General features: G+C 46.4%; 1 protein-coding gene across 13 annotated transcripts in view; it reads left to right on the top strand.

Moving 5' to 3' along the window:
• rapgef6 (Rap guanine nucleotide exchange factor (GEF) 6) overlaps window positions 1–24442 on the top strand; it is a 74522-nt gene that overhangs the window by 40045 nt on the left and 10035 nt on the right. For 5 of the 13 annotated variants that reach the window (XM_029174292.3, XM_029174302.3, XM_029174291.3 and 2 more), the window contains 14 exons: window positions 6889–7020; window positions 10295–10475; window positions 11216–11352; window positions 12528–12686; window positions 13377–13529; window positions 14503–14667; window positions 15329–15436; window positions 15542–15745; window positions 16174–16282; window positions 16380–16623; window positions 18670–18681; window positions 19926–20083; window positions 21524–21538; window positions 23642–23882. In XM_029174292.3, the coding sequence (XP_029030125.1) occupies window positions 6889–7020; window positions 10295–10475; window positions 11216–11352; window positions 12528–12686; window positions 13377–13529; window positions 14503–14667; window positions 15329–15436; window positions 15542–15745; window positions 16174–16282; window positions 16380–16623; window positions 18670–18681; window positions 19926–20083; window positions 21524–21538; window positions 23642–23882 (2018 nt within the window). Of the gene's footprint in view, window positions 1–6888; window positions 7021–10294; window positions 10476–11215; window positions 11353–12527; window positions 12687–13376; window positions 13530–14502; window positions 14668–15328; window positions 15437–15541; window positions 15746–16173; window positions 16283–16379; window positions 16624–18669; window positions 18682–19925; window positions 20084–21523; window positions 21539–23641; window positions 23887–24442 lie in introns of those variants that run through there. The other 8 variants (XM_029174300.2, XM_029174298.2, XM_029174293.3 and 5 more) reach the window with 4 other exon arrangements.

The following is a 24442-nucleotide window of genomic DNA, read 5'->3' as shown; positions in this document are numbered from 1 at the left end:
CACACGTAGTGAGCAGTGATGACATTTCAGCCCCCTCCCCTTCAATTCCACTTGCACCCATTATCTCACTGCTATTGATCCACATCCCCTCCTCTGCCTGCAGAACCCGAGAGGCTTTACTGGATAATTTTCAAGGGCATTTATAAATATAGGGTGGGTTAGATGGGTGATTGCTCTTTGGCTGAGAGACAAAAGACAAATATCAAACAGCAAGAAGATATTTAGGTCATTGTTTAGCGGTGGCATGAACCATTTGATCCAAAGCCAGAATGATGATTATAAATTCACTGCATATTGGAAAGATAAGCTGAGCTCATATCTAGCTGTTGCTCTGCCTTCATTCTATGTCGAGAGTAGCTTTTTGTTCAGGTAAAAAATAATAATAAATGAAGTGTGTGATAAATGATGGAGCTCTGGATTAAGTTTATGGGAGTGAACAGAGTTAATTTCCTGTGGGACTGAATTTGCACCCAGCTTCGTCTGGGCTAGGGTGAGTGGGCCCACAGTGGAGCAGGGTCCCAAACGCCGTAGGGGAACCTCAGGGTGGGGTTGCCCCTCCACCCGAGCGGCGGGTCACCCTGCAGTGCTGCCAGGAACGCACTGCGTGTGTGTGTGTGTAAGTGTGAAGCAGTGTGGGCTGTGCTGCAGAGCAGGAAGCATCTGTTAACGCAGAGCAGCCAGGAGGGACCCAGGCCTGTGTGTCTGTGTTCAGTGAGTGCACGTGTGCTTTGCGCTTACACACATATTTGCATTGTGTTGGAGCCAAGTGTTTAGCATTCTGTCCCGTATGTGGTGGACCTGGCTGTGGCCCACCTTCCTCAGAGGTCCAGTCAGAGACGCCCTTCAGCTTCCTGTCACACAAAACAGCCAGAGAACATGAATAAAGGATGAAAATGCTACAGTACAGACTGTATGAGCAGCGATTCATGCCAGAGGTGTAACATCAATACAGTCCCTCCTTTACCACCCAGCTCCAGCGCTACAGCACCCTCCGACAGAAGCAGAACCTGCCTGGAGCGTGGGCGTGAGCATAAAAGCAGAAGCCCACACAATCAGCGCAGGTTCAGTTACAAGTCGTCGCTGTGAGTGGAGAAGTCCTGCTGAAAGAAAGCTGTGTAAGGTTTGGAAATCCCACGGCGCCTTTTCCCTTTATGCCGTGAAAACGTCCTCCCCCAGGTGCCGCAGCGCAGAGACGTGGGGCAGACGGACTGCGACAGGTTGAAGGCTCCTTTCAGAGACGTCGGCAGCTGCCGGCAGCGCACGAAAGCAAACGCGTCTGTAGACTGCAACTGGAAGGAAGTTCCGCTCAGGCCGGGCTTCGATCCCGCAGTCCAGCTGCAGCCTGGAGCGAGCAGAGGTCACAGGTTGAAGCTGCGTCAGTGAATGCGTGCCGTGTCCAACATGCAGGGACTTTTGGTAAAAGGTAAAATTAGTCAGTTATAGTAGCTTTGTTCCACCCTTACTAACTTAACGTGTGTGTGTGTGTATAAAGACACTTGATCCTAGTTGGGATGAATATTTGATTAACAAGGTGTTGGACTCAAGCACAGTCAGTAGTTTGAGGCGATTTCCCTTGTTTGTAATGCAGTAATGTGTTGTGAATAATTAATTTCACTTGATGAGGCTGAAGGAACTGCAGACGGTCCCGCACACTGTCGTCGCTTTTCCCGTCTCATTTCTATATGTCTCCGTCGCAGCATCTTCCTGTCATGCATCAGTCACAGACAATCGGAGCTCAAGTCCCGGCCTTGGCAGCGGCGGCGACCGAGCCGCTTACGGTCCCGTCTGTCACAATGCTGGCGGCGCCGAGCGTGAACCGCGCCAGCTAATGTCTGTTTATCCGTAGACGTTTGCCAGCCAGGCCGGTCCAGGATCAAGCGCTGCCAACCAATGGCTGCTGATCCTGGTACTTCACAATAAAGCCCCTGCCAAATCACAGGAAGCAGGTTTATTTCCATAAGCGATTAAAGTGTGTTTCGGACAAGGTAATGTGTTGCTATGCAGACTCCCCGCTTTGGGTTTAAAGAGCTAGTTTTCCTCACAAGCTGCCCCACTTTCGGGTTCCAGCCATTAGTGTGACACTTTCTCCTCCAAACTGCTTTTGAGTACATCTTCCTGCACTTTGGAGCAAATCCTTTCCACAAGAATCTGCCGATATGTCGTCTGGTGCCCAGGTTGGACTCAACCAAGACACTGGAAGTGGTTCCTGCCATATAGAACAAATATACTGTAATAATTGTAGCTCATAGTCGTCCTGTCCCTCAACGTCTGGGCTGCACTTCATCCAGATTATTTACTCAGACTGTTAAACCCATCTCACATGTCACGAGTTAAACCTCATCAGTTCACGCTAAACCTGAGCTAATCCTCACAGGGTTCCTTTGCTCTTCTCTCGTTTCTCTTTCCTCTCCCTTTCTTTCTACCCTCTCGTTTTCCAACACATCACTGTACAGTACGTTCTGTACGTTTGATGTTGTAGTTGTTGGGTATAAACTTTAAACTCGCACTAAGACGATGTCGCCCCAGCAGGAACGCACGCGCCGTGCTCATAAGGTAGAAGTGGATTCCCCAGAGCAGAGTTTCATCTTCATCTCGTCTGATTCCACCTCTCGCTGTCAGCGGTCTGTATTATCTGCTCTGTCTCCCCCTCAGCTACATTTACACACACACTCACTTCACTCAGCTCATCGCTGCCTGCTGCCCTGCTCTCTCCTTCCACTGCTTCATGTCCCAGTCTCCATCTCCCACTACACTGACTTGATCAAACTGTCTGTGGACCTTTCAGTGATGCAGTAGAGCATGGCTCACTTTATTTAATAAGGCCAGTGAGTGTTTTACTGAATGGAGCCTGTAGTACTGTTAGTACTGTGCAGTTCATATGAGCTGGAACAATGTTAGTGTAGGTTATTTATTTTTCTCACTATGTTTTGCTGCATTTTGTGTATCCAGACGTTTCTCAATTGATCAAAGCGCACTGCAGGCTAAATGTGGAGCATGAGTCTCAGAAAGCAGTGTTCTCACCTGCAGCATCTGATCAATGTTCATGCAGATATGACTAAATGGAACTGGGAGCATGAAGTGAAATGGATCCAGACGATGCAGCTGTGAGTGTCCACAAGTAAAAGCAGCAGGAAGCAGGTTCAGTCACTGACTCGACCTCTGCAGCGAATGAAGGATGGTTGAGTGTGTGAGACGGTGGTGGAGTTTTACTGTCTGCGGTCTAACAACCTGCTGCGCCAGCTGTTGAGAGCACACGTTAACGCCGGGAGAGAATTAACAAGTGTTTAAAGGTCCCCGTGCAGTGAACTGGAGTCTGAGTGCAGCAGCATCGCGGGTGGTGCATCCTTCACTGGTGCTGTGACGTAACAGCGGCTGTGAGCGCGTGCCAGCGGCCGTCCCTGTGCACGTGCTCGTGCTTCATGGGTGAGTGGCGGTGGCGTCGGGCCCTTTGTCACTGCTGACACCTGCAGGCCGACGGCGCTCATGTCAGTGCCGTGACCTCACCGCCCGTGCCGCTGTTTACTCAGCTGTGGGGTTGTGAGTAGCGTTTAGCCGCTGCTTCCAGCTGCTCGCGCTCTGAAATGCGATTTAGCTGCTATTATTCCCTAAATCCCCACAAGCCTGCGCACGTTTCAGTCGGTGGAAATGATTTCCAGTGTTGGTCAGCGCTGCTCCCCAACATCATCATTATCCATTGAAGTAGATGTAAGTGAATGACTGGGTGTCACTAGAGGGATTTATTACTTTTGTCTCTGGCTGTGATTGATTGTTCTCGGTTCTGTTCTTCCTCGCTGAATATACTGATTCATCTCTTGTCGTTTCGTAGCAGATCCTTTACTATGCGACGCTGAAACAAGACACTGAAGTACTGCCACTGGTTTTCTCTTGGCTAATGCATCAACATTGTGCATGAATATTCATTGACTGATGTTTGTGTCATTGCTTGTTGAAGCCACGTTAATTATCCTCCTCATCAGGATTCATCGGCCTCATCACAGTTTTTTTTAATTACTTAGTGAAGCTGTTTCGTCTCTTTATTAGTCGACTCTCTTCATTGTTCTGACGTTTGGTGTCTCAGTGCATCTATTTTTATTTTTGTGTCTTTTTTTTTAAATGCCAGTGCAAAGCTGAACTTCCTTCTACCTCACTCCACTCTAGTTTTAATTGTGTGGCCCCTTCTGGGATCCCCAACCAACCAATTCCCAGACTATTATAGTCGTCAGATCAGACCTAACCCATTAAACCTTTTCAAGGTTTCCCAAAACCTCTCCCTGTACGCATTGACCTACAAAGTTGGAAGATTATCCCAGCAATAAAGTGCCATTAGGGAACCCAGTTACTTGTCTATGCAGCCAAATGGCCCGTGTTTGTTTTATAATCCATTTTATCACAGAGCAAATAGTGAAGCAGAGCACTCAGACGCACATCTACTGTAGTTAATGTCATTGTGACAACTGGATGCACGGAGGTTTTTCCTCTGTGGTTTCTTATCCTTGTATTGAACTTCTCATCCTTATTGTGAGAAGCTCCAGCAGTTAATCATTGTCTGTAAATCACCGGTGCTGCGAACACTCGGTCCATTTCACTGCAGTGTTTACAGGCAGCTTTATCCTCCCATGATTGCTTTCGCTCCTTGACGTGATGGAGTTGTACAGCTGAACATTTATATTTAATCTCTTAACTCTCATCCTTAATGCATGAGGAGAATGGGAGTCCCCCCTCACCTCTCTGCCACCCCGGCACAGCGCACACCCTCAACCCCCTTGGTTCAGCCACTGAGAGTGAAAGAGGAGGATTAGAGCATGATTAAGTCTGCAGTGTGAACCGGAGCCACCAGAGTGCCACATTATTCACCTCCCCCTTCACTCGCTCGCTCCACGTCGCTCCCAAACTCTGTTTTTACTTGTAATGTAGGTAACGTGATGTGATAAATGTAAGATTCAGTCAATAACCGCTCACAATTAGCAGCTGCTTGTGGCTCAATAAGTAAAACACGCAATGCAATTCACTGGTTTGTCTGATGGGAAAATCATTTCACTGAAATAATTCAAACTAATGCCAGAATGTGTGAGTGGTGCAGCAGCACACTTAAAGGCAACGCGTTGCTAATGGTGCCGCTCTCAGCCCGTCACTCACAGGCATCGAGCCACGCAGGATATTAATATTTAAGAGGCATGAGGTACTAAGATGTGGAGATGTGTGTGATGGAGAACGGCTGCAGATACGTTTGTTTGTGTAAGACTATAGATGCTTCTGTGTGTCAGAAAGAGCATGTTCTCATTCATATTTGTATAAAAACTACAGTGAACAGAGTCAAGCCTCCGTAACATGGTCTGTTTTTATTGAGGTTCCAGTTCTTTTGTCTTTTCGGATCAGACTGTGCAGCTGTTCCTAATAAATTGGCCACTGGTCCTGCTAATAGTCAGTGCACATGCAGTAACGATACAAATACATGTTGGGATGGGTTAGGATGCACATGAAGTCTCCTGCACTAATAGTTGAGGCTCCTTTTATTGCTTTTGTCATTTACTAATCCTTCTGCTTGGAATTAGCCCATAAAATAAAACAGTGATGGCGCAGCATGTTTCAAACACCCACAGAGAAATGAGAAGTAATTATTTTGGCAGTCTGGGCACCTTTGGGCTCACAACCAACAAACCATGAAAACCAAGCATCAAATAGAAACAGTAACACATTGGTTTACTGCACTTTAGACATTGTGGAATTTAATTTAAATCTAAATTCTCTTGATCCTTGTGGAAGTGTCTTAAATATGGTGTAAATCTTATGTGCATGAACAAATAAAGGCAATCCTCCCTTTAATAAAGCACATTAGGAACAAGCCAGTGAACTTCCTAAACTCCACCCTCTGCACGGCGTCGTCTGTGGGGGTGAGTGCTCACGCGGCTGTGCAGTACAACAGGCCTATTAGAGTGGAGCACTGAGGGGCATCACCCCCACACTTGACATCTTTAATATTGCACGTTGGCACCGTGGTCGTAGCTCCTTGCAGTCGCAGCCAGCGTCCGGCACTCGTGCTCGGTGCGGCTTCGCGAGCTTTGCTGGCGGGTGGGTTTTTTTAGGGGGGGGTGTTGGTGTGTGGTGTGGCGATGGAGGAGTTGTGCTGTAGATTTGCCCGGTGTCGCAGGAGGACCTCTTCCCTCACTCTGCCCCGACTCAGACTGGTAAGACTGGATCTGGAGGATCTGTGTACAGAAGACGACGCCTCCAGCGTTTTGACCAACATCCTTGTTCCAGTATTCCCAGTGCTGTTTACCTCTGTGGTTGTCACCATTCATGCTTTAAGGGTGCAGTAGAATAGTGTCCACCTCTTTAGACGTGTTCAGGTTTGCGGTTGTGGGATTTCCTGGTTGTGTAACCGTGGTTGTGCTGAGGTCGTGTGCAGTCTGGATGCCTTGTGAACTACGTATACAACACGTAGTTCAGTTCCATAGAGGTCCGAATGAATAAACTGATAAAAATAACGGCAGTAAAATGTTCTGAATTTTAGTCATAGGTCATCAGACCACTAAAAACCCTTTGAACTACTGTCACCGTGCATGACGTCATCATTTGAACTATTTGCCACTGACTCGGTGCCTCTTTTACTTTTAGTCAGTGGAAACTTTTTGTTCCTCTTACATTGTTAAAACCAGCAGCTCAGGCTTTTAATAGGCAGCTTAACTGAATCACAACCCAACTTTGTCTCTAACTCAGACGTATTTAAGATTAAGATCTTCACAATGTAGAATTAAAATGTGTTCAGATTAAAGGGATTACACAGAACAAAACAAAGGCATTTCATTTGTATCGGTTCAAATTCTAATGTTGAGTGCATTTGTGTTTGAACTCATATCCTGTTTGTTTCTCTTGACTTCGTCTGAACAGCTTCCCGCTGACCTCAATAAGATGCACCTCACAGACCACGCCCACCAGCAGGTGATGCACATGCCTCCCAGCCAATCAGGATGCAGCATCGCCAGCGACTCGGGCAGTAGCAGCCTGTCGGATATTTACCAGGTCGGAACCTTATTTCCTGCTGAAATGATTTTTATCTTTTTGTTTTGAAGGTGTAACATACTGTATGTTTATGGGTTTTAAAATATGATCCTGCTTTTACTATGAATATTTCAAACCACTCCATTCCATACAGCAGTACTAAAACCAGTCCAGTGTCTGTGTTTAACTGACAGTGGATTCTCCCCAGCGTGAGTTGCTCCAGTTCTGTCTGTCTCACTCTCGCTTTTCTGTCAGCCCACGTCCCTTCCTCCCCTGTAGTTTTGCCCTCCTTGGTATCAGGCTAATTATTGTGCATCCTGGTGACCTGCACTTCCTGCTGCGGAGGAAAGATCACATGCAGGAAATAAAGCTAACCTTTGGAGCTCAGTCTGTACCTGTGATACAGGTGTCGAAGCTGTATCATCACTGCAGCTGATTTGATGACCATCATTTTACAGAAGCAACTGTCCACAGAATGAAGAGTGGCAAAATGTTGCATCCACTTACATCAGCTATGCACTTAAATAAGAAATGCGTCATTTTGTCCCAGTTGTCAGTCTGTTCTTAGGCGTTGCATGTTAAACATATCACCCCAAACACGCACTCTGATTTGGAGGAAGCACCAACTCTGGTGCAATATGTGAGTTAGAATGTGCTGACACCTCTTCACACTTGTCTCATCTTTTTTGACATTTCTGATCATTAATTAGCTCCGTGTGCTTTGGACTTTAAGGCCTCTCTGGAGCGCAGCCTGTTTAAATGGCTATGAATCAATAATCCATGAAAGGCTACATGACAGGACTGTCGCCTCATCACTTTAATCCCTCGTCACTCCTAATCTCCCCTCTTTACACAGACCGTTGTAATAAATCCAATAATCTTCCAGTATATTCCAGTATTCAGCCTCAACTAGTCTTTACAGTGCTTGGAATATATTTGGTTTCCTGTTGCTCTGCTCGGCCTGTGTACAGCTTTGTTTGTGTTCCAGCTTGTTATTCAGCTGCTGATGAACCTAACGAGTCATATAGAGTTCATATGTTACTATAACCATATGATAAGTTAGAAAAAAGGAGGAAGGTGTTTTCTGAGGCTTATGAGACACTTATAATAATATGTATATGAGTATATTATTATATTATCAGGAAGAGCTTTATGAGGAAATGTTTGTTAATGGTCTAATTTCAACAGCCCAGAAAAAGAATTAATAATATTAAACAAGGGGAGCAGGTTTATTTATTAACATTTTCAATGGCTGCTTTTCATAGTCTGACTAAAGTCAGTATAACTTATTTCCTGACAAACCAAAGTGAAATCTTTTAATTCCTGCTCATTAGTCTTGTGTTGCTGTGGATCCCAGCACAGACGCTGCGACTGTGTAACTTAATTTTATTATTTTCTAGCTGCTGTCACTGAAGTGTTCCATCGTTGCCTCTCTGGACAACTGTTCAGATGAGGCTGTAGTTTGCTGTGTCCAATAAAACCATGCTGCCGCATTCAGTCCTGCTTCTCCAGCTGTGACTTCCTTTGCTGCAGTGGTCAATCATTAGGTCAGTCATTTAGCAGACGTGAAGAGTTTTACACAGTGTCTGAAGGTCTGAAGATCCTTCCATACAGCAAGTATCCTGGTGATTGCTGAGGCTCTTGTTGTGCAGGCTGCAGAATAATATGAAGAAGTTAGTTTCTGAGTGATAGCACACAGACTGATAAATTGTAGGATGCATCATTTAATACCAGCAGATTTTAGACCTTCTACGCGTCGGGTGGAGCCTGTCCTCCCTCTGCAGCCTGTCGGCCTGCGAGCGTGTGCAGATTGATGTAAAATGGGTGGGCCTGTTTCAGACATGGAACACAGACACCTGGTCTCTTGGTAGCGAGCGTCGATATTTACCACGCGGCTGTGATCCCATCACCCGTTTGTTTACAGCTGTCTTAAAGCGCTGACCCTGCAGTCGGCCTCGCTGTCACCGCAGCAGATTGCCTTTGTTTTTGTAGCTTTCTCACTCTCCTCCTTGTTTTGTGAGTTAACTCACACTTGTCCCCTTTGCTCTGCCCCCTAACTTTTAACTCCTTTCTGCTTACTCATTCTCACACTTTTCTGCCCTTTTACTCTTGTCACTCAACCTTTTTTTGATGCCTCCAGTGTCATTCTAAGCATTTTTTTTTTCCTTTCCTCTGTTTTTTGCTTTAAATTCTAAACCTTTATTCTTTTGTCTCTGACTCAGATGCAGCAGTTATTGTTATTGTCTGCTGCCTTCACTCTTTAACATTTAACAAACACACTTTTTACAACCTCATAGAAGGACTTGTAACGCTGTGCTCGTGTCCCTCTGTTGTTCTGTATACTGTACTGTGGGTCCAGGGAATTTATGAGATAAGCTTCCACCCAGAATCGATAAATCAAAGGTGAAGCAAAAGGAAAAACACGTTATTTTTCACATTTACTGTATTTTTCTTCTTTTGCTTTGTGTTGGGTTCTTGTTTCTTGTTGTTTGGACTTCATGAACCAACAGATGGCCTGCAATGCTGCCACCATCACCTGAGAGCTCCTCTTTTCACCCTTTAGGCTGATAGTTCAAATCCCGACTGACCTCAGCCTCTGTTCCAACCATCTGTCTGAGGGAATAAATGGGACAATAGGACCTAATACAGCTGGATTTAAATATCTGGCCCTTTTCCTCTGTTTTCTAGTCTGGGCCTTGTCAGAGTTTTTGGCTCAGCGTCACAGATACAGTTTCTCATTCCAAGGTTATTCCTCAGGTTTTGTGTGGATAATGGATCATTAAGAATCATCATAATAAATGGAAATAGAGAAAGAGATGTTTAAAATGTAAGAAGCTGACAGCTTGAGGTATTTTTTAAATATGCTGTGATTTTTCCTAAGGCTGGAAACTGAACTCTTTTAATCTTGATTCATGACTCAACTGGGAAAGAAAGAAGCCGTAAATGTCATCACATCAATTTGGCAGCATTTGCATAGATACAAATTGATTTTACATATTTTACTAGGACACGGTGGTGACCTACTCTCTAATGCCATGCGAGAGTGATATTACAGACCCTTAAATGTTGCATTGGCTGAAACTACGTACCACAGTGCAGAGTTTAGTTATCAGCCTCTTATGGTAGACGTTGCTAATCCAATAATAATTTCTAGGTCACATTTTTCCTGCGTTTTAAGCTTTTTGACTCCAGTTGAACCTAAAGGCAAATTAATTTCAGCCAGCAAGTGAAAAATGTCCTATTTGGTGCTTTTTTTTAACAGCAGCTGTGTTTCCTCCTCCCGTCTTTGCTGCAGGCCACAGAGAGTGATTTGGGAGACGTGGACCTGTCTGGACTCCCAGAGGCTGCGGTGGACAGTGAGGAAGAAGAGGAGGAAGATGAAGACCTCGAGAGAGCTTCAGATACTCTTCTGGGCCGAGATCTGGTTCGAGAGTGTCTGGAAAAAGACCCAGCTGATCGCAACGATGACGACATTGGTGAGTCTGAATCTCTACGGCTCCTGACTGAGAATGTGTCTCCTTTATGTGACGTAACACTCCAAGCACATACAGTTTATTTTTAGGCAGGCAATCAGTGAGACACCCTCATTAACAGGACCCAGTGGGGTCCTGGAGGGAAAGGTGACCACATCAGAGAGAAGTTGTAAAGGCCCGACCCGCTGTGTGTCTGCTGGGTGGCTGGCCTTCTCCTGGTCTCACTGAGCTCCTTTAGAGGAAGCAGGAAGCAGCTTCCTGGTAGTGTTCTAGCTCAGGAACTACCGTATAATCAAGCAACATGCCCTGGATTAAGTCCTTAGAGTATATGTGTCAAAAGCACAACACAACAGCACTGCTGGCCCCTCAGTAAAACTCCTACAATTATGTAAAATGCTGGGAGAACACTGCCAGACAGGAAGTGCAGAGCTGAAATAAATAAGATAAGGGCAGTGTGAATCAGACTGAGCCACTTTGGAGCTGGGTCACAATGTTGTCAGCCACTCTGCCTGCCCCAAAACTCCTTAACCACAGATCCAGTACAGATCCAGATGGTGGAACGGTAAATGGGAACGTAGATGTGCTGGTGGTGTGATAATAATAGAATATCAGCATAAAAGCCATGTGGCATCTGTTTCCACCCTTTTCCAATGCAGCGGTTTGTCAGTGGGGAGATCGTTGAGAGTCAATACTGGCTGATTTCTCCTGTTTACTTGGTTTTCTTCTGTGTTTGTACCTGATAGAACAACTGCTGGAGTTCATGCACCAGCTGCCTGCTTTCGCCAACATGACCATGTCTGTGCGGCGGGACCTGTGCAGCGTCATGGTGTTCGAGGTGGTGGAGCAGGCGGGCACCGTCATACTGCACGACAAGCAAGAGGTACAGTGGGAATAATGTGGAAAATACAAGGACAAGACACAGCTTGGAATCACACAAACGGCAACGAGATCACGCGAGCTGTGACCTACCGGTTTCCTTGTGTTTACCTTCACTCAGTGCAGTGTAGGATCCCCTTCCATCACCAGCTAATTAATGAGGGTACACGCCACAGAAGCGGCTGCTCCGTCATGGCCGTTGGGTTGCACACAGCAGCATTAGAAGTGACAGGCTGATAAATGGCAGCGGACGCTGGCCACCGGGCTCAGGAGGCCTCAAAGACTCGCACAAATAGACCCGTGCATTCACGCGCTGCCACACTGTCGGCCTCAGGTCCGCTGATGGGCAGGTCTCTTCTGCGCCGCTGCCTCTCACTGCAGAGCGGCGCCGAAGGTCAAAGAGAAAGACTTCTCTCCAGACGCTCTGAGAGTGAGAGGGAAATAAAAAGTCTAACGAGGGCTAAAGGAGGTAAAACGAGAAGAAGAGGAAGACAACTGTCAGAGGAGATTGACAGCAACTGATTCTACACATCACAGTTTTATTTGCAGGCTGAAACTGTGGCTAATAATAATCTGCGTATGTTTGACTACTGCAAAAATACACGATCCAAATTTATTGCATGGATGCGTTTGCAAGGCTTATGAAAATATCCTTCGGGGTTGATTGCTCACCTTTACCTACTGCACCCGCCTTAGAAACCAGGAGAGTGACAGGTTGGGTGGGAGAGGGAGAAGCTAATGGGGAGAGAAAGTGAAAAGCAGGGAGAGAATTGGAGATTTGCTGCAACAGAATGGGAAATGCAATGAGGGGGAAATGTCTGTTATAGTTGCAGAGGGAGCCTGAGGCACTCGGGATGAATGGCTTGTTATTTTATGCCTGCCAGCATCTGCTTTTCTAAAGCCACGGCTCTTGCACCACAATAGTCACACATCACACAATGAGCGTTATGGACGTTATAGTAAATGAGGCTTAGTAAAATAGAGCTGTTCTGTGCCACTGTCTTATAACCCGAACTAGAGGCGTTGCATCATAGTTGAGGTGCTCTTTGGAATCGGTGCCAAATGTTAATGATAAATTGAACTGGGTCCGTGGGAATAAGAGGAAATTTAAGTGAGAAACTCCAAGCAGACCATTAATGATGGATCTGTCTGATGGTTCCGATGTCTACCTGTCTGCAGCTGGACCTGTGGTACGTTATCCTGAACGGGGCCGTGGAGATCAGCCACCCGGAAACAAGAATGGAGAGTCTCTGCATGGGCAACAGCTTCGGCATCTCGCCATCACTGGACAAACAGTATATGAACGGAGAGGTCCGGACCAAGGGGGACGACTGCCAGGTAACGCCCGCACACAGAACTCCACTCTGGACCGGGCCAGGACCGGCTAGTCCTGGTCCCCAAAATGCTCTGAAGGTCCAGGCTTGGCCAAGCTGGAGAACAGCACACTTCCTGTAGAAAATAAAATCTTCCACAGTTAACTCCTTTTCATGATTTAGCATACGTTTGCAGCTAGACAACTGTTTAAGAAGATAATTATTTCCACTGCAATGAGGTGAAGTTCCCAGAACACAAGAGCTACTGTAGAGATGACAAAGCGAAAACACCCCAGCGTGTATTTGTGGTAGTGTGTCTCTGTCCACACTGCCCACTTCCCTCCAGTGCACACATCACTTCCTGTCTTACTACTCAGGAAACTGCAGGGCAAATGCAGAAACTGACAATTTAGTTAGAGGCGCAGCAAAAGTCATGTCTTGGTTCTTTGTCCTCATTGTGAGGAGAAGTTAGTTAAGCCCCACCGTGATCGGAAGCATGTGCTGCGTCTGCAGAATGGCTGTTTGAGAGGAGTTGGGACCCACTGCTTGTATTGAGCCTCCATTGGTTTGCTTAGCTCCTGTTCCTCCTCCCATGCCTTTCTCTACCCACCCTCACTCTGGCTCGGTGCTGTTGTTCGACTACCCGAGTGTGGTCCAGAGCAATCTTCTGCTCTACTACAAGTTCACCCGCTGTCCTCATGTCATCCTCGACCAGTTCGTGTGCATCGCCCAGGAGGACTACTGCCGCATCCTCAACCATGTGGAGAAGAACACGCACAAGGTGGAGGAGGAGGGGGAGATCGTGATGGTGAAGGAGCACCGCGAGCTGGACCGCAGCGGGACCAGGAAGGGACACATCGTCATCAAGGTTAGTGGGTTTTAAGGAACCAGAGTTCTGGAAGGGCTTTGATTCATGGACAGGGTCAAGTTACACTAGTGGAGCTCAAAGTGTAAACTGTGCTTTAACACGTCTTGAATCATCAAGTCATGTTATCATCGCTGTTTTGTTACGGGTTTTATGCACTGTATACACAGAAATGCCTTGGATTGATCTGAGTGCCACCTCATTACAGATCGACCGTGGCCTCGTACTGTATCTTGCGAAAGCGTCGATGCAGCTGCTCGATGTTTTCAGCCGATCGTTTGGAGGCACCGTTAGCACTATTAGTGTTTGCTGGAGCATTTCCTAGTTCCGTACAAAGCCGCGCGCTCCGAGGCCTTTTCGGTCCTTTCGCCGAGCCTCTGGAAGCAGCCCGGTATCGATCAGATAATGGGTCTGAATGATTGTCTTGGCCACAGCACCGAGCGAGGCTCCAAAACACATCCAGTTGAGATGAGTCAATTGCAAAGTGTTAGCGTTTCCACTTCTGTTTTTGGCTTTGTTGTTTCTGCGCCAGACAAAAGTGGATGTCTCTCTAGTTTCCATTCCCTGTCCAATGAATCGTTTCCCTTAGAAACCTCAGCCCCGGTGACATAAAGAAACTGACCAGCTGAAAACAGAGCAGGGGAGTTTGGAATCTAAGACCCAACTATCACATGCTTCACTTATGTGGAGTCTTATACAGATACACAGCATTGATTTCAGTGTGAGGCTGTGGAGGAGTCTCCCTGTGTGTCCATTTTCACAGCGTTGTTTTATTGACGGCTGACTGACACTTAATTCAATAGCTGCATTTTAATAGTTTATGTCCTTGTCAGTCCTATGATGAGTATTGACAGAATGTATCCAGACTGCTGCTCCGGCCTGTCTGAGGCTCTGTATAGATCTCGGTTGACCTTGGGTCAGTTTACCGCATGTTTCTCTGCTCGTGTCCTCGTGTGTGCATCTCTTTTGACCCCAGGGAACCCCGGAGCGACTCATCATGCACCTGGTGGAGGAGCCGTCGGTGGTGGACCCCACCTACATCGAAGACTTCCTGCTGACCTACAGGACCTTCCTGTCGAGCCCAATGGAGGTTGGCAAGAAGCTGTTGGAGTGGTTCCAGGTTGACAGCCTTCGGGACACGGTGAGTGTGTGTCAGGGGAGCTGTGCTTCTATCTTTGAGAGGACCAAGCTTAAACCATCATATAGAATGACGGCTCTAACGTTCATGCTTACGTTTTGAATGCATCCATGTTTATGCCCCTCACATGCTGATCAATACAAGTTCAACCCGCTCAGCGTTCCTTGAGCCCAGCAGCCATTTGTTCATGCCTCACACGCCCATTGTCCACAACCGCTTCATCTTCTGCTGTCAATAGTCTTTATGTGGTGTCATTCAGGCTTATAATCTTCAGCTCTATTAAACAGGGTCTAATCCTTCAGATCGAGCAGCGAGACACTAACAAAACGTGATAAAAGAGATAGCGAAGGAGCGCAGAGTGAGTGGAAAGTGGTCATTGATCGATGCGCCGCGCTGGTGTACATCGGTTGCCGATTTGACCTTTTGCAAAGGTTAGAACAATGTTGAAACTTGGCAGACGTAACTGGTTCCAGGTGCACTTTGCTTTATTTTAATATTCACTGACCTTAAAAGAAAGCACTACCAGCTCCCTGAAATGTACATTAATTATCAGTCACCTGTGATCCAGTCCTGAGCTCTCAGAGCAGCGTGAAGGACTGGGAGCTGTTTGAACATTAGTCACGACTTTGAGTATGTTGAGTTCAGCTGTCATTGTGCTCCACAGGTTACGAGAATAGTGCTGCTATGGGTCAACAACCACTTCAATGACTTTGAGGGTGACCAAGCTATGACGCGCTTCCTGGAGGACTTTGAGAAGCATCTAGAAGCCACAGTAAGATCCAACGTCAGCCTAGTGCCGCGTTCATCGCGTTGCTTCTTACTCAGGCGTCAACGACATGGCTGCATTCAATGACGCCCCGCTTTCCCTCCCCATCAGAAAATGAAGGGCCACTTGCGGCTGCTGAACATAGCGTGTGCAGCCAAGGCTAAGTGGAGACAGATCACGCTGCAGAAGGCGTCCAGGGAGTCTCCGCTCCACTTCAGCGTGCAGGGCGGCAGCGAGAGAGGCTTCGGCATCTTCGTGGAGGCGGTGGAGGAAAGGAGCAAGGCTGCAGAAGCTGGGCTCAAACGTGGAGACCAGGTGAGAGGGCAGTCGCAGATGACACGTACAGTCCTGTCTGAACAGATGAGTCGATGAGATGACAATCACAGCATAGCATCTAGTACAGGAAGAAGCCCAACTCCGGTGTTAAAGACATTCATCTTAGTCTCAGCAGCAGAAACTTAGACACTGGTCAGTATTTAGGGAACAGAGAAAAGAACCCGATGAAGTAAAGGGAAGGGTCCTTAACGAGAATCTGCTGTGCAGCTCCCAGCCACAAAATCACAGACAATGTGACAGTGTGGTTTGGGAACCAGCACCGTGGAAGTTCACACTTAACCAGTAGTTCAGTTCACACAGATTCTGGTGGACCCTGAACACCACATGATCATAAACAAAGCTTAAGCATCTGTTTGGTTTAGATTCAGCCCTGGCAGAATTTGGCTTTGACATATTTTTGGTTTTAGATCATGGAGATCAATGGGCAGAACTTTGAGAACATCTCCTTGTCCAAAGCTGTTGACATCCTGAGGAACAACACGCACCTCTCTCTCACTGTCAAAACCAACATATTTGGTGAGTTAAGAGAGTTTTGGTACTGAGCCCGGTTTGGCTCATATTCATATGAGTGCTCATCATCTGAACTGATGACCTTCGCTCTGTTTGATTCTAGTCTTCAAAGAGCTGCTGAGCAGAATCATACACGAGAAGAAGAATGGCGGTCCTCACATTCCCAAGATCCAGGAGAAAAAAGGAAACCGCTTCTCCATCCCTGACCTTCCGGGAGACATGGAGTTCCCTACGGACACTAAGAGCACCAGGAAAATGAAGGCTAACACTGTGTCAGGAGGACGAAACAAGATCAGGAAGATGCTGGAGAAGACGCGCTTCAGTATCCTGCCGCCCAAACCCTTCAGGTAGGAGGACCTGCAGCCAGGCGTTGCATCTAGATCCTTTGGAAAGTCATTTGGAAGTGATCTCATTTTATTTTCTTGAGCTGTTTTAGTGCAGTTGGGTTTGAAGTGACAATGTAAATGCAAAAGGCATCATCATCATCATCATCATCGTCGTCCCTGTCATCATGTCATGCTCCATAACCCTACAAGCTATTGTGCTCACAGTATCTGAAGCAATTGAAAGCAATTGTGCGGATGATGAGTCACATTTAATATTCCAGCCGTAACGTGCTGATACAGACTTGATTTCATTTCATCTTTTCATGCGTCCCCAGGCCTCATTAAACTTCCTACTGTTTCCGTGCTGGAGACAGAGCCGGTGCTGTGGCCGTGTTAAATTACGCAGCCTCCTCGTGCGCTGCCGTGCGCTGCCGTGCGCTCTCACCGTCTCCACTTTCCCTCCAGCGCTGCAGTGATTATGTCCACAGAGCTCCAGGGTTTGCATGAAAACTGATTGAGCTCTGTTTACTAATGTGACACGCTATCACGCAGCCATTGATCCGACACAGTGCGCAGCTTCCAAAGCCTCTGTGCTTTCTATCAACCAAACAAGGGCTTTCATTGCTTTTTATTTTTCTAGTTGGCACAATTTAAACCTCTCTTTGATCTAAAGCAATGGATGCCTGATTAAAGGAACTGCAGATGAGACGGGTGGTCTGGGTCACTCTGCTGGTTCAAGGGCAGGGAATTTTGTAATGGGTGATTTTAGAATAGGAGGATGTGTTTTATGAGGTGTTAGGCTTTAAACAAAACGCTCTGGTCACTGTCACCACCAGTGTCTCTGCCAAACGAAGTCCTGAATAAGTGAAGTAACCTCGTTTAAGAGTTCATAATCCAATTCAGCTTCTATACACAGGCCCTGTGTGTCTCCTGCTGCTGACTGTCTTCATGCTGGGATTTTATATGACAAGTTGCTTTTCTGTGGTCAGCCTCAGAAGGTGACGGTAGCCAAGACATCCTCATCCTTAGCACATCTGTGTGACGCTGCTACATGTACTAACCCGTAACACACATGCAAAAACACCTCGTCATGTAGTGTCATTTTTCATCATCATCATCATCATCATCATCATCATCATTGCACTACAGCTGCATTTCTTCACCAGCAAGAAGAAAGGATCCTGAGCGTTAGGAGGAGTGTCTTAGCTGTTAGTAGACGACAGATAGTACCAGCAGGTGCAGTGAAAGCCCATTTTGTTTTTCACTGTTGGCCCAACATCTGGTCATTCAGTTTGTAGCCAGATTCAAGATTCAAAAATCTTCATTAATCCCAGGGGGAAATTATTTTGCACACTTAGGTCGCTGCCACAGTTGGAGGTACAAACAAGAAGGTAGGAAGAAAGTAAGAATGCTAACACATCTACACACACTAGCATCTAATTACTGGCTACTAACGGGGTTAGAGAGAGCCCTCGGTCACCCGGCTGCTGGACCTGTAGCCGGTGATGGTCCTCATTCCCCTCCACACCCCCCTGGTGTTGCTGTTCTGAAGCCTGTGTTCCAGTTTCAGTTTAAGCCACCTTCCCCTCCCTCATTTTGACTGACAGCTCTCTCTGGACACTCCTAGCTGCCTCCCTGTCTCCTGACCTGAATGCGCTCCTCTTTTCATTCAGGGTGGATTTGATATACAGTAACGAGTGACCCATGGCGTGTGATTTGGAACATAAATCTGCAATTACTGCATTATAATAAATGTTGTTAATATTTTTTCAAGTGTGTAGTGGAAACCACTAATCCTAATCACTTGTCTGCTGCTTGTGAATCTGTCTGACAATGCTCCATTTATGGTTTATTTTATTGCGTGTGTTTTTATTTGTCAGAAAGTGTGCGTGTCCGTGTGTGTTTGTGCGTGCGTGCGCGTGTGTGTATGTTGTACTGTAGGTGAGTGCGAGGAGCCTCCTCGTCAGTTTGCCGATGCCCGATCGCTGCACTGAGCTCTGCTTTTTATTTGTTTTTACTTTTCCCGCTTTTCAATGTTGTCTCTCTGGTTTGTCTCCGCTGCTTCAGGGGCCTGTTTGGGTAAGACTGTTTGACTCCGTATCCATCTGCAAACCTGCTCCACCACACACTCCAGTGCCACTGGCCTTCAGCTCAGTCTGTCTATTTTTAACACCTTACTGTCTGGAACATCAAACATTGTGGATATTTAATATGCATATCTCATAAATCATAACTCATCTGGATGGTCATATGTAATTATGGCTCAGAATGGAGCTCAGCCATATCTGCTTCTTATCATCAGTTATTACTCAAGTTTTCTTATGACCTTGATTATTAGTCAAGACATCATACGTCTAATCCTCTTTGGTTCATGTTCTCTCTTTTCATTTATGCAGATTTTTCTGATCCCTCACTTTTTCTCTTCCTTATCTATTTACGTCTCTTGCATCCGCCCTCCTCCTCTTTCTCTGCGTTTTCTCTTCCATTTTGTTGGAGCAGTTTATATCGTCCAGGGACTTCCCTGAAGAAGATTACAGAGGTTTTGCTATTAAAGCACGAACCTGTGTTAACTGAAGCCCTGCATCACTCTCATGCAGGCAGGACCAGATGAAGTCTTTGCCTCCATTATTCAGTCATAGGCCGTGACAATGCACAACCTGCATATTATCGTTTATTATAAAATGCTAAATTGTACTGATGATTTGATGCAGTTGTGATCATGATTTTCAGCCTGTATGTCTGTGGTGTGATGCCATTTCCACCACATGAATGCAGATTCAGGTATTACAATGGGACATTAATGCAAAGGTTGCTGTTTGGATATCGCTGACCGAGCCTGGAGTCACAGGGGAGCGCACAGGGGCTAAGTGCTAGGACAAAGACATGTTTAGAAGCTGAGGCTTAAGAACAAATGTACAAATAAGTCATCTGGTTGAACTCCGATACTCATGACCACTCATACTGTTCCACAAGTGCTTCTCTGCTGCTTGCTGAGTCTCCGTCTATTAGCTCGTCTTTTAGTCTCATTCTGTGTGTGCGTGTGTGTGTGTGTGTGTGTGCGCGTGTGCGTGCGTGCGTGCGCTCCTTATCAGCTTCTGCCATTCATGAAACCGCCTCTCGGCTGAATTTCAGCTGTGTCACTGCTGCATATTAGTAGAGGAATGGAGTAATATTAATAAATTGCCTTTTCATTTTTTCAATCTCCTGTTTGAAAAAATGTCTGCAAAATAACAGCCTAAAGTATATTTCTGAGCTTGGTGCATAGAGAGAGAATGCTCATGGTCCCTTTCTCTTCTGCCCTGCACCCTCCCCTCCCTCTCCAGTGATGGCGGCATGGCTCACTCTCAGGACGACAGCATTGTTGGTACCAAGCAGTGTCGCCACAGTGTGGCCATCATGCCCATCCCTGGCAACCTGTCGTCCAGCAGCCCCGACCTGCTGCAGCCGGCCACCAGCCTCATCGACTTCTCCAACCCTGCAGGTAGGAACAAGAAAAAGCACAGTTAAAATGAATGCATTAATCATTTTTTCTCTGCTGTAAACTCCTCATCATTAGCATAATGATAAAAAAACTTAGGTCAATCAGTCAAAACTCTAAACTGGAAAACAAAGACTCATCTTCACGCCCTCCTCGTCCATGAGCTTTTGACAGTTCAGTTGTTTCCTCCAGACCTGAGAGCTCAGTCATTGAACAGGGCAAAGCCACTCATGGTGGAAAGGCCTCCGACTCACTGAGGGCTGAAAGATGAACAGACGACCTGTCACCTTCCATAATCACAGCTGAATGAGACGGACAGTGTCTAATACAAACTCGCTGCTTTGGTTCTTTCATCTCACTCCTTCACTGAAGCACCTTAAAAACACTTAAAACCCTAAAAAACAAGCAGGAGGTTTCTACTATAGTTCCCCCCAAACTGTGCAAACACACTGGGAACCTTCGTTTTAACGTATCACAGATCTGTTGAAGGATTGTGTCCACATGACAGCAATTAACCTGTTGAACCGCGGGACTTATGTTTTCGGAGCCTGCAATTATTTAAAGCATCACGGATGCTTTAAATGTGGATCGTGTGTATGTGTTAAAAGATTTAGCGTAGAGCAAGAATGTGAGTGCAGAGGTGAAGGAGCGAATGGAGCCCTGATTTATTCCACAGCTCATATGTGGGTGAGTTATACACACTCGTAGGGAGACATAATCTCACCTGCAGGCAGGGCCCTGCTTTATAGCCCCATACATCACGTGTGCTTGTGTTGTACTAGCTGCGCCGCGTTCTTCCTCCACCGTTAGATCAGGTTTCTGCCTTTCCTTTAGATTTAATAGCATTGGCTCCATAAAACCATTTTTCCAGAATCCCTGAGCAGTTTGTACTTTAGTGCTACCTGTAAATACATAATACAGTTTTCCACTTTCTATACATGGAATGAGGAGAAACGTGGCTGCTGCTGTTTGGTCGTTGGAAAAGAGATTTTCCGTCTCTGGCTTTGGTGTCAAGAGGAAGAATATTCTTTTCTTAATTCATTAATCTTTAGCTCTAAGAAATATGAAAAGCATCCAACCAACAGTTTAAAAGCCATTAATAATCGATTTTATTATTATTTTAAGAAGCTGCATTTGTCAAATTGCGAAATGACTCAAACTACCTTATGATTATCAAAACACAGGATGATTAATTCTCTGCTGGTTGACTTCTCGAGCGTCTCCTGTTGCAGTTGTGTCCGTCCCTTTGCGTCTCGCTCGCTGTGATTTCAAACTGATGTGGTGCCAGCGTGATGACTCATGCTCTACTCCAGCGCTCTCCCTTCCTTTTTCTCCTCTGTCATAATGTTTCCAACCACAGTGTCTATTTGTACTTGTCTCACACTCTCTCATCCAGCGCTCTCTCTCTCTCTCTCTCTCTCCCCCCCCTCTCCGCTCACCCAGCCCTGGGACTCTACTGTAAGTATCAATACCTGCAGTGGCCTTGTTTGATTGTGCTCCAGTCACGATTCCTCCCAAACGTCCTCGCCATTTTGAGTTTCTCGTCTTTAATTCATGAGCTTTTGTCATCACAACGCATCTGTCTCTGTGAGCTGCCGTCTGTGGGTTTTGGGCTTCTTTATACGTAACATTTACTTTGGTGTGCGTTGCTTTCAGTTTTCAAGATGTTACCTCAAAGCTGACGTATGGAATAAACCAACCTCATCCCGTCATATCGCCACTGCACTCTAATAGGTTTAAAACCAAACACTGGACGCTGTCCAGAGCGACTCGGCTGCTGCCGTCAGCCGTGCGTCTTCGTGCTGTAAGATGTTCGTTCTCAGTGTGTTTTTGTTATTTGGACCCGTGCTACTGAGCTTATTTCGAGCCTTGGTTTTTAACCACCAGCTGCTCTGCTCCGCTCTCCTGTGAGCAGCCCAAGCCATCAGGCCCTGTCCTCCTCTCCACTGGATGCTTTCACATGTGATTTATGTGTTCCGACTCCACGACGGAGTGAGTGGGAAAAGCTGGTGAGAGGAGGAGGCTGAGGCTTGTGGGAAGAATGTGGCCTCGATTAGTGCTGTGTTTGCAAAAACCCAAGAAGAGTTTTTGTTTTTTTTCTTATTCTTGCGTCGAAACCTCAGCGCTTTGGCCCATAAATCACTCTGGTGCTGATGAAAATGAATGATTCCTCATTAAACATGGTAATTGATTGGATGCTTGGCTGTGGGAGCAGCTATCGCTCCTCCCATGTGCAGGTCAGGTCACTGCTTGTCCAAAGGATTAAGCATGATTATGCCCCCCCGGATATGATGGGCGGCTGTTTAGACGCGAGCGTCCCACACTCTAATCACAAATCACAGCTAATGAGACACAAAGCATTTAACTTCCACTCTGCCCGCCCTCGCCCCCCTGCTGTGCTCCTGCAGCAACAGGGATCGCCAGGATGGAAAGTTGCGCAGTCAACGAAGTCAGTCTTCGTGTTTCACTGATCATATTAAATGTCATGTTTTTCAAATCTGTAAATTCACACTCCATAAACAGATCGTACGTCAACAGGAGAAGCCGGCGTCATCAACAATCGACGCGGCGCTAAACAACACACAAAAGCATCACAGTGCTCTGAAATGAGGCAACATTTAATCAGCAGCATTAAGTTCATGTACATAGAGAAAGTCAGAGTATTTGGCTCGGCCTTAATAAACCAGCACAGTCTCTTGTTACTGGATGCATTCAGCTTTTTGATGGTGACAAACACAGATCCACGGCAGCGAGGCTGAAGCTGAAGCCGGTGCTTCGTTGCAGCTGTGTGACGGCTTCATCGTCACCGTGCAGCGTCCATAACTCACTGTTGTAGAGCTCCGCTGCCTGCAGCTAATGGGCCGTAGCCTCTTCCTTGCTTAATCACAGGGATCTTTAATGCGATTTCGCTCAGGGGGGACATTTCCATTTTTGTGTGTGTGAGTCACGTGCAGCCACTACAGAAACGGCTGCACCAGGAATATGTTAGTAGTCACCACTTGGCTCCAGATTATTACAGCCCAATTAACAAGTAATTGAAGAAGGGTTTAAATTAAATAGTTTTCCCTCGTGTCTTGTCTGTTTCATATATGAATGTTTTCCTTCAGTATAATGACGTTTGATGTAATCCAAGAAGTGACAGGAACCTTTTACTTGTCGTTATTTCCTGACATTTTTACGGCATCTTTTCACGGTTGCAACGTTGTTGCTCAAGCTTTATTAAATAAAAAGTCTCTCGTGTGCATGTCTCATGTGAATAACGTGAACCCTGTGATGTCTGGCATGCGTTCACACTATTTGTTTTTACTGCACAGTGACACATGCATGCCCCGATCTTTGTAGGCTTGCAATGTCACGTGCTATTAACATTAAGTTCAAACACCGGCTGCAGTTTGTCATTGTAGGTTATTGTGACAGCAGGCGTTGACCTTTCATTCATTTAGAGCAGCACAGAGGTTTTTACACGGTTCATCTAATTACTCATTGAATGATCAGCTGTGTGTGTAGAGCAACAGCCTTTTACAGCTATAAGGTTGTGATAATTATAGTGTCTTCTTTCAGACATCCCAGATCAGGTGATCCGTGTGTTTAAGGCTGACCAGCAGAGCTGCTACATCATCATCAGTAAGGACACCACTGCCAAGGATGTGGTTGCCCACACTGTCAACGAGTTCGGCCTCCTGGCGGCACCGGACACCTACTCTCTGTGTGAGGTATCGGTCAGTCCAGAGGGAGTCATAAAGCAGCGCCGCCTGCCCGACCAGCTCTCCAAACTGGCCGATCGGATTCAGCTCAACGGCAGGTGAGAGGAGCCGCGTCGGGGCTGAATCTGGGCTTTTTAACGAATGTGAGGACGAATATTCACTCGGCTTTACAGGGTAAAGGGTTCAAAGGTCAACCAGGGGGCAGAGTAGTGGGATTCACGTCCATACGCCACCATGACTGCATTTAAGAGTCTCTCATCGACTGTTGTAGTCTGTCATCAGTCCTCTACGTTACTACGTCACCATGAATATTTGGTGCTCTGTTGGGCGTTGGTCTCAGCCATCACTGCAGCATGTCTGGAACAAGTCAAATACACACAAGTAATATATAATATAATATACGCCCACTCCACACACAGGCATCCAGTAAACACGCTGTGCAGCGGCTGAACTATTCAGACTTCTCCTTTTTACACACTTCGTTTTCTGTTTATTTTAAGTGGACGAGAATGACATTAATTCACATTATGACAAATAAAAAAACTTGTTACTGTAAATCCAGATCCACACCCTCCCACTGACAGCACTACTGCGATGCTTTGCTGCAGTCTAGCACACAAACACCTGCTGTCCTTCATAGGCCGATGACTGACAGGAG

This window comes from Betta splendens, chromosome 14, assembly GCF_900634795.4.
Source record: "Betta splendens chromosome 14, fBetSpl5.4, whole genome shotgun sequence".
NCBI lineage: Eukaryota > Metazoa > Chordata > Actinopteri > Anabantiformes > Osphronemidae > Betta > Betta splendens.
Note: the sequence above shows the minus strand (reverse complement) of the source record. Positions and strands in the feature narration are given on the sequence as shown.